Source organism: Pipistrellus hanaki (assembly GCF_964339955.1).
Source record: "Pipistrellus hanaki genome assembly, chromosome: 11".
In the NCBI taxonomy this organism is placed as follows: Eukaryota; Metazoa; Chordata; class Mammalia; order Chiroptera; family Vespertilionidae; genus Pipistrellus; species Pipistrellus hanaki.
Window position 1 is genome coordinate 16,448,479 of NC_140513.1, and position 10,022 is coordinate 16,458,500.

General features: G+C 39.8%; 1 protein-coding gene across 1 annotated transcript in view; it reads left to right on the top strand.

Annotated features, from left to right (window-relative positions):
• SVEP1 (sushi, von Willebrand factor type A, EGF and pentraxin domain containing 1) overlaps window positions 1-1,363 on the top strand; it is a 142,057-nt gene extending 140,694 nt beyond the window's left edge. The window contains exon 48 of the mRNA XM_084899290.1: window positions 1,080-1,363. Within this exon, the coding sequence (XP_084755416.1) occupies window positions 1,080-1,101 (22 nt within the window). The 3' untranslated portion in view covers window positions 1,102-1,363. The remainder of the gene's footprint in view (window positions 1-1,079) is intronic.
• Window positions 1,364-10,022: the final 8,659 nt, after the last annotated feature.

A 10,022-nucleotide genomic window follows, 5' to 3' on the forward strand; every position in this document is an offset into this window, starting at 1 on the left:
TAGGACTTGAAAGCTACCTAAAGTTTCTCCACCTCCTATCTCACCTTCTCTCTCCAGCATCTTCTCCATCCTTTGTCTTGCTGCAGAGTGGTTTTCTCTGCTGTTTAGTGCTTGCAGCTCCCACATTTTACATGTCATACTACTGTATCCACTGAAATAGTGTGCTGACCCAGTATAAAAAATCCAGAAGAACTGCCTTGTCCAGATGGATTCAGGAGGCAACCGTGAATCAAGTCAGTCAACTGTGGTCCTAGGTTGGGCGATGTCGTACTAACACGAAGAGTCTTCTTGTCAAAACTTTTACCTTACCTTTGGGTAAAGGGGAGAGGAGGCTTGCAGTTCCCAGAGGAAAGAAAGGTGGAATATAATTCCCTGAAATTGGGAGGGGAGAAAGCTTTTCTGAGAAATTAAAACAACAAGTGTTTACAAATCATTTTTTTTATTTTCTTCTCTCCAATGAGATTGAGTTAGTTAAAAGATTGTATCCCTCATGCTTAGCACAGGCACAAAAATTAATGCTCAACAAATGTTTGTTGACAGATGGAGCAATTTCTGGGCATCTAAGACAGACAGCGAAGAAATGCCTAGTAACATTAATTAAACACCTCAACCAGTTACCTTCTCGACTGATGAATAAGACTCACCCGATATTGTTCCCAGGTAGTTCAATCCTTAAAAAAAAAAAGATTATGTTTCCCCTGAGCTCTGTGTCCTTCTTTATAAAACTGATCCTAAACAGATATCACAAATAAAAATTATAGACTGTGGAAGCTATAAGAGATCTTTGGGTTCACGAAGTCCAAACCCTCAGTTTACAGATGAGAGGATTATCAGACAGGAAATAGTGACAGAGCCAAGGCTAAAACCCAGGCCTGCTGACTCTCGGAGTTTTTCATGAGTTAGCACAGGAGCTTCATGCCCTTTAGTTGTCTCAAGGAATGACTCCCATCTTTACAAACAACGCCATGGATAATGCCCAGGTATCTGAGACTTTCAATCCTGTTTAAATTGATCCCAAAGGGGCTCTTTCCTCTTCAGTTCAGTCTTTTTTGTTGAATCTCTTTGTTTTCTTGTTCCAGGAAAAGGAGGACTGGGTTTTAACCACTGCACAACCAAGGAGCTCTCCTAAGAGCAGGGTCATCTCTTCCTGGTAGCCCTGGGCATCCTGGAACTTACGCAAAGAAATTCCAACACGGTGCTGGGTCTTGTTTTGTGTACTACACTTGTTATCTGGGGTTTACCTTTTTATTTTGTCCATATCTGTTACTTCTTGTGACGTACTTTCTTACATGTTTCCATTTTTAAATATGCCTGTATTTTCTATATAAAAATATATTAAATAGATGCTGCTCCATTCACAAAATGTACATACTCTGCTGTCTGTTGGGAAAGTTCCTGGTACACATTTTTATTCAGTTACTTAAAATGATGTTTCAATTAAAATATATTTTGCTGCTAAATAATATTTTGCTGGATAGTGCCATTTTGTGAGGTGGCCACGAAACGATGAAGAGGATTAATGACTTATATCTATGCTGCTGGATCACATGTACCAAGAGCTTACAGTAAAAGAGACACCTTCATTCTATTTCCATCTTCTTTACAATATGTGTGACCATGAAGGTTTCCTTTTATTTAATCAGAGAATCGCTGTTGGATCTACTACCCTCCACATGAAATGTTGTCCTGGTGCTGAGGACAGCCTGGCTAATTCCTTTCCCAACGTTTGGAAAGCCATAGTAGATGTGGGTGTAGGGGATGGACATCGTGACCATGGCACACAAAATAAACTGCTCCCCTTCCTTCTCACATCTGGTATAAAAAAAAAAAAATGCAAGAACTGGAAGAGTAACAAAGAGCCTTTTATGGATCACAATCCCACAATTGCTTTGGAAGAAAGGCAGTAGCAATAGGAGGACAGGAGTGGGGAAAGAAAAGGCAAATGGGACAAGTTCAACAGAACTCTGCTCCTGGTCCGACCTGAAAAAATGAATTGAGGCTACCCAAGGCAGAGCTGAGCTTCCCCTCAGCCCCCACTGCTCCACTTAACTCCATCCCTGTACTCCTACCAGTACAAATATTTCCCCAGACTTCTGGAAAATAAAGCCAAATATTAGATTTTGTTTAAATTAGGAAAATCACAATTTTGTTTAAAATAGGAAAACTCGTTTCCAACCTCTGGGAGAATGACTTCCACATAGGCACAGGGTGCGTTGTAACACTGTGAAGACATGAATGATGAAAAAGACCTTTATTGTCCTCTTGGTTCTCTCCATTGCCCTGAACTTCCCTCAGATATTGACTCCTCCTGACATTCACTCTCTTGGCCAATCTTACATGCTTATGAATATATCTTTTATTTATTTACTAGTGGCCTGGTGCATGGATTTGTTCACATTGAAAGGAAATTAATTAGAAGAAATATTTTAATGTCACTATTCACCCTTTCTCTATAATAGAAGCGTCAAGCAAATTCATGATTGACAATGACAGATGGAAACACACATGTGTGATTAGTGCCAGCAAGAGCTTTATATGTATCATGCATGCACAAGTCAACTTAGCCTTTTATAGATATAGAATAAACTTGCTTAATTAAACCTGATTTCTGATTTAGCTAAACTTTTTCCAGCCCAGTGAAGCACCCCAACCTCTCGTTCAGGTAATTGTGAGCAACACAGCAGTAAATATCAACTCGAAGCAGATTATTATTGTAGATTACGCAGGGAGAACAAAGGGTAAAATATTTAACTGCAGCAGTGTTTGACTATATTCTGCACAGTGAGAAAGCCTGAAGTCATTTTCAAGGTCCACCATTTCTTCTTTTCAGTCGGGTCAAGTTTCTAAACTTTCTAAATCTCCACTGTTTTGCTAATGAAAAGAAAACAGGATTCTACTGAGTCTCCTATCTACCTACTCCAGGACTTCTGTGAGGATCAAATGAGATGAGGCATGGGAAAACGCTTCACAGACATTTGGTTAAAGTGTAAATGTTTCCAGCTGACTATAAAGCAACTCATGTTCCTGGGCTATAGAAACTGCAAGGAGGCTAGTTGCTAGGGAGAGAAAGCCAGGCGTTGCTATATGATGTCATTTCCCTACACCCACAGCCACTGTTTCCAGGCTGGGCTGGGCTGCATTTTGCACATGGTGGCATTGGCTGTGATTTGGTGGGGTGTCGCTCTGGGGTGGTGATGTGGCTTGTGTCCCTCTTAGGGGAAGCCGCATGCTGCTTTGTTGGCACCAGGTCCATGCTGCCATTTCTCTGTAAATGGCCACTTCACAACATGGCAGCTCCTGCATTTAGTGTCTGCCCCCTGGTGGTCAGTGCACATCATAGCAACCAGGTGTACAGGTGGGGGGGGACACCTAGCATATTAGCCTTTTATATATGTAGGTATCTTATCAACTTCTAAATTATGTTACATTTTTTTTATTTCTAATCATAAACTAAAACAGATCTCAAAATCCAAGTAATAGAAAAATGGAACAAGAAAATTTATTCTCTCATCATTGATGTTTCTATCTCTCTCCTCTCTCTCCCTCTCTCTCCCTCTCTCTTCCTCTCTCTTCCTTTCTGATGAGAGTAGATCATCAATTCGTTGTCTCTTGCATGCCCCCTATCAGAGATTGAGCCTGCAACTCAGGCATGTGTACTGACCAGGAATCAAATTGGTAATCTTTTGGTGCATGGGATGATGCCCAACCAACTGAACCACACTGGCCAGGGCTTAATTTTAAACATCATTCTGTGAGTTCCAGCCAAAGCCATAGTATATAAATTTATAAAGTAAATAAAGGCTATAAAATGAAAAAGTTAAGAGTAATAATTTTCATTTTGGCAGAAGATATGATGATATACCTTATAAGGTGAAAATCCATTAGAAATATTGAGTTCAGGAAACTAGGTGGTTACATGATAAATATACAAAAATAAAGATCTTTCCTGCATGTCATCCTATATAATAAAATCCTAATATGCAAATTGACTGCACGCTGGAACAACTGGCCTCTATGATGTGCACTACCCACCAGGGAACAGACACTCAACGCAGGAGCTGCCTCCTGGTGGTCCCACAGGGGGAACGCCACTCAGCCAGAAGCTGGGCTCAGGGCTCACGAGTAAGGTGGGCAAGTCCCAGACTGCAAGAGGGATGTCTGCCAAGGGGTCCCAGACTGTGAGAGGGTGCAGGCAGGGCTGAGGGACCTTCTCCCCAGTGCATGAAATTTTGTTCACTGGGCCTCTAGTTTATAAATAAAAATACAGTGAAAAAGATCTTACAATATTAATAATAATATAGGTATGCATTATATAAATAAGTTGTATGTAGTCACAAGGAAGAACACTATAAAATTACTCTATAAATCTATAAACATTTATAAATGCTCAAATAAGCATTTCATTTCCTGGATGGAAAAAACATGTCTTAAACATATTGATTTTTCCCAAATAAAATTGTAGTACTAATGTAATTCCAATCACACTTGCCATATTGGATTTTTTTTGGGGGGGAGAGGAGGAGCAGGTAGTAGCATGACCAAATTATGTATTTAGTATTTGTTAAGAATTAAAAATATATATATATTTTTAAAGAAAAATAATGAAAAGGGCCATCTGAACTAAAAAATAAAAAAAGTTGCAGTAATTAAAATAGTACATGCTAGGTCAAGAATCACAAAAGCAGCACTGTGATAGTCTATACCTATAATTTCAAATATTCTATTTAAAAACTCATAAGTGATCAAGAAAATATCAGTAATCAATGGAATTTCATTATATTAGAAAGTGAGGAAATTTTGAGTGACTAGCATTAGACAATTGGTAAAAATTTGAAAAGCTTTTATATTATCATGTAAAAAATAAATTCAAGGTTCATTGGGGAGTTAAGCATAAATATTAAAATAAAAATATGTATTTTTAGACTTTTTCTCAAGAATTTGAAGACTTAAAAACTTAAAACGTAAGAGAAATCATAGTAGGAATGATGAGCAGATTTCATAGCAAAAGTACATAGAAAGTCTGGAAGTCATTCAGAAAATCATAATCAAAATGTAAAGACATTTTTATGACAGACCAAGAAATAATTTTTATGAGAATGTATGTGTTATATAAATTGAAAAACATTTATGTAACTCAAGAGCACAGATATCTCACCAAAGAAATATAAAAAAAATGTATATGTGTGAGAGGAAATGTCAACCTCACCAGTATTCAAATAGTGAGAAACCATTTTGTTTACCAGATTAGCAATGATTTATTTTTAACATTAAAATCAAGGCTGGCAAATGTGAAATGAAATAGGAAATTTTATACATTGTTAGAGTGTAAGTTGGTTTAATTTTAGAAAACACTTTAACAGTAAAAGTATTTTTATATATATTGAGCTAATATAAAGCAAGTTTTAGGCATAATAAAGTTCATCATGCATTGTTATTGGTAAAAATATAGGCATGCATGACAGGTTGGACAATAAAGAATTCTAAACTACTCAGCCTTAGCCCCAGCCAGTTTGGCTCAGTGGATAGAGTTTCAGCCTGAAAACTGAATGGTCTGGGGTTCAGTTCCCAACAAGGGCGTGTACCTCGGATGCAGGCTCAATCCCAGTGTAGGAGGCAACCAATCAATGTGCCTCTCTCACATCAATGTTTCTCTTTCTTTGTCTCTCCCCCTTCATTCTTTCTGAATATCTTTGTGTTTTATGCTGCAGGTGAACATAAAAGGTGGACACTTAAAATCTCAAATTTACTAGCCAAGTTCCTTCAGAATTACTTTCTTATGCTTCCATAACAACCAGCATAGCAGCAGCAATACTGTTTTGTGTTTTTTTTGTTTGTTTTTTTTGTGTGTGTGAGTGTGTGGTTTTTTGTTTGTTTGTTTGTTTGTTTTGGGGGGGAGTGCTTTTTTGGGGATTAGAGCTACTTACGATTCCCTCCTAACTCTGGCCTTGGGCAGTAACAACAACTTCAAATCTTTATTTCTTTCCCCCAATTATCTTAACAACCAGTCATTCAAGGTAACCTGGACCCAAAGTGTAGACTTGGATGGAACCTGAAAAAAAATGGACTCTAGAAAATAATGAAAAGCTGCAAACATATAGTCAGGGCTGCATTGTCTCAGGCACTGCTTCCACAGGTTCCTGGCTGCAGGCAAAGCCACCAAGCATATGGGATCCTCGGCAGGAGATTCCTGGGTGTTAAGTTTGGTGAAAGAAGCCAAGTTACTCTAAAGAAACTCGCATATATCTAGGCTGCTTGGGTGTCTGTACAAGACTGCTGTCCCCTTCTCTTCAGAGGAAATGCTGATCACACCCACTCCTCCTAGAAACCATCTCTAGTGTTTGTTCCACCCTCCCAAGTCCTGACCTGTCTGTTACCCGCCCATCCTCACCCTTCTGAATCATGAAGATTCCTCCTTTCACTGTGTCTACTGGACCTTTCACTCTTTCAGACAAGTGCTCAAGCTAGTTTATGCTCCTGAAAGATAAAAATGTATCTGATCAGCAAGTAGAATAAGGAGTGCAAACTGAAAAACTAGAAAAACCTGAACAAATGGATTACAGTGAAGACCATTAAAAAAGTAGCAAAACTACCTGCATGCATTTCTCAATTATACCATACTACAGTAGAAGCCTGGTGCATGAAATTCATGCATGGGTGGTGGGGTCTCTTAGCCTGGCCTGCACCCTCACCAATACAGGACCCCTTGGGGGGTGTCCGACTGCCTCTCACAATCCAGGACCACTAGCTCCTAACTGCTCCCCTGCCTGCCTGCCTACCTGATTGTCCCTAACTGCTTCCCTACCTGCCTGATCGCCCCTAACCAACTCTGCCTCACCCAGCACCCAGGACCCAGGATTCCCTCCTCTAGCAGATCATAGGCACCCAGGACCCTGCCTTCCCTCCCTTTGGCCAGCCACAGGCACCCAAGACCCGGGCCGGCCGCAGCTGCAGAGCTGGGATCACAGAGCTGGCAACTTGTCCCTCTCCCAGGCCACAGACTGGCTGGTCCCCATTCCTCTCTCCCCAGTTATGGTGTGATGGTGTAAGGGTGTGACGACCATTTGCATATTAGCTCTTTATTATGTAGGGTTCTTTCAAAGACTATGTATCTTTTATTGAGAATCTACAAGCTGTATAGTCAAAGGGGAAATAGTTCCAAACACTTTTTTGTGCACTTTAGAATTTGTATTCTGTCCCTGTAATTTAAAATGTACTTTCTCCTACATTGTCTCATAAAGTTGTGAGAATTGGAAGTTATGTGGATGCCTAACATGGAGCAATGGCTGAACAAATGATGATGTTCCTCCCTCTTCTCATCCGTTCCCCAACCCATTGCCACTAATTCTACAGAGCTCTCACTTTATATTAGAGAAAACTGACATACAGCCCAAGCTGGTTTGGTCCAGTGGATAGTGTCGTCCCACAGACTAAAAGATCCTGAATTCGATTTCAGTCAAGGGCACTTACGTTGGTTGCAGGTTCCAGGCCCTGGTTGGGGTGCAGGCAGGAGGCAACCAATCAATGTGTCTCTCTCACATCAGTGTTTCTTTCCGTCTCTCCCTCTCCCTTCCACTCTCTTTAAAAATCAATGGGAAAATATCCTCGGGTGAGAATTAACAAAAACAAAACAACAACAACAAAAACCTGAGGTACAAAGAAGCAATACCTATAAGATCCAGAAATTACTTTCCTGACAAAGTCCAAGGCTAAGGTGCCAAGTCAGCCACAGCACACTTTCTAAAGCTTAAACCCTAGCGAGAATATGGCTGGCATTTTCAACCCCAGGCAAGCTTTATAACTACGGTAGTTTATTATTACAGGCTATGTTTCTGATGTTTGCAAAAGAAAATGTTTCTAATCACAAGGCAGCTTTGTTTTTTGTAAGAGTCCCACCAAATAACTTCAGGCTACGTTTAAAGGACAGCCCCAAATGTTTCATAAGTCATAATTGCAGCATTGAGAGGACCTCATGTTGAATGCCTTTAAATTCTCTGAATATCCATACTCTCGTCTTGAGGTCTTTATATAAGCCATTTCCTTTTCCCATGTCACTTTCCTCTACCCCCAGTTCTCACCTAATCCCACTATTGTGATACCATCCCCAGCACAAGAACCATGCGTTCTTGAGCTCTCAGATGATGCTGACTTTATTCTAAACACACCTTCTTGTCTCCACCCAAAGATCAGCTTATATAACACACAGGGTATGTGGTCTCTGCCCTTTCTCATTCCAAGATTCCTTCTAGTCAGCAATGAGTAGAACAGGCAAACCAATATGGACTACATAATGAATATACTCTGTGTATGAGTGTGGTTTATTGAGATTCAGAAGGAGAAGCAATAGGTTAGATATATCCAGAAGCTCTCTCCACACACACACACACACACACACACACACACACACACACACCTTTTTGTCCCTATCAAAATAATTTATCACTTTTATCTTAGGCCACTGTCCAACTTGCTACACTTGAACCTTAAGTATACCCAAAAATAAATAATGGAATTCAGAAGACTATAACATGTTTTTGTAAAAACTTATTTTAATAGGGTAGACTCTTGGTGTCTCCTACTAGAATAAAAGGTAGACCAGGTACTGAGCTCTGGTTGATTCCTCACTGCATAGGCTGCTGACATGGTCAAACTTTGATGACCCTAGCCAGTGGAACAATGGAGGCAACAGAAGGCACACCCATTCTTTTGTATTCTTGATCTCGGGCATCTCATTATTACTACTTCTGAAGGAAAAACAAATATACCCAAGTCACAGACATCCTTTTCCTTGGTCTGAATGGCAGGACTTGTCTCTGTGATCTGGTCAAGCTGAACTTCTCAGCTAGTTGAGCTTCAGGTCTAGTTGAACTTCTGGTCAACTATCATACATCCCCTCCAAACCACACCCAGGAACTTTCCCCGATTAAAGCAAACTAGAAGTTCTGCTTCAGATGTTTATTTAATGTGCTTTATATTTTAATACAGTCCCTACAATTTGACGATCTAGTACAAAGACAACTAAGAGTGAGGTGCATACAGTACAAAAAAGAATGGGACATTGAACTCTACAGATTCCTACAGTTCCTTGTCCCCTCTCTTATTGTTAAAAATTTATAAAATATTTCAAATAGTTCCACCTGGCTTCTCTCCTAATCTTATCTTCTGACATATAGCACACTTTAATTTACAAACTCGACTCCTTGTATATGCTTTTCCCCCTCCTGTCCTGTTTCCTGTTCTGATTTCCCCCTGCCGGTAGTTCCTCTCCACTGCAGTTCTGAGTTTGGCACATAGAAGATGGTTATCATTCACTTCTGTCCCTCCCCTGCTTGAAGACAGGGTTATATCTTATTTATCAATATGTCTTTGGTTATACTTGGAATACAGTAGGTGCTCAAATGATACGAAGGAAAGAATGAAATAAAATATTGGTTGGGCGGGGGAGGGTGGAGAGCTTTCATGTAACATACCAAAAGAGCATCCAGGAGAGTCCCCAGGTACAGGGCACATGCCGTTCCATTTCCATCATTGCCAGCTGTTTGCTTTTCAATCTACTTTGTAGCTTTAACCTTATAAAGTTATGTTTCGTGTGTGATCTATAAAAATTGTTCATTTTATATTTATTGCTGAACAGCCTAAATGGCTCCTCCAAAAGGTTCCATGTCTTTGCAAATATGCCAGACTGGAACAGAGAAAGAAAACTGTCTATCTCTATTCTGTACAAAAGAAGTAGAAGTTCATCCATTAAAACCATGCTTTTTAATCAGGAAAATTTAGACATAGACTGGGGATTAGATGAAATATTTGGAATTGCTCATGCCATTGGTTAGGATAATGATATTTTTATTATGTTTTAAGAGCTGGTATATTTAGCTAGTCATACTGAAATATTAACGAGTGAAATAGCATGAGTGCTTGGATGTGGTTTCCAGTGCTCCAGAATACATTTTGGAAAATGGGCCTGGAGAAAAGGAAGATGGGTATAGCTAAAGCAAGAGGAGCATAATGCTAATAATAATGGAAAC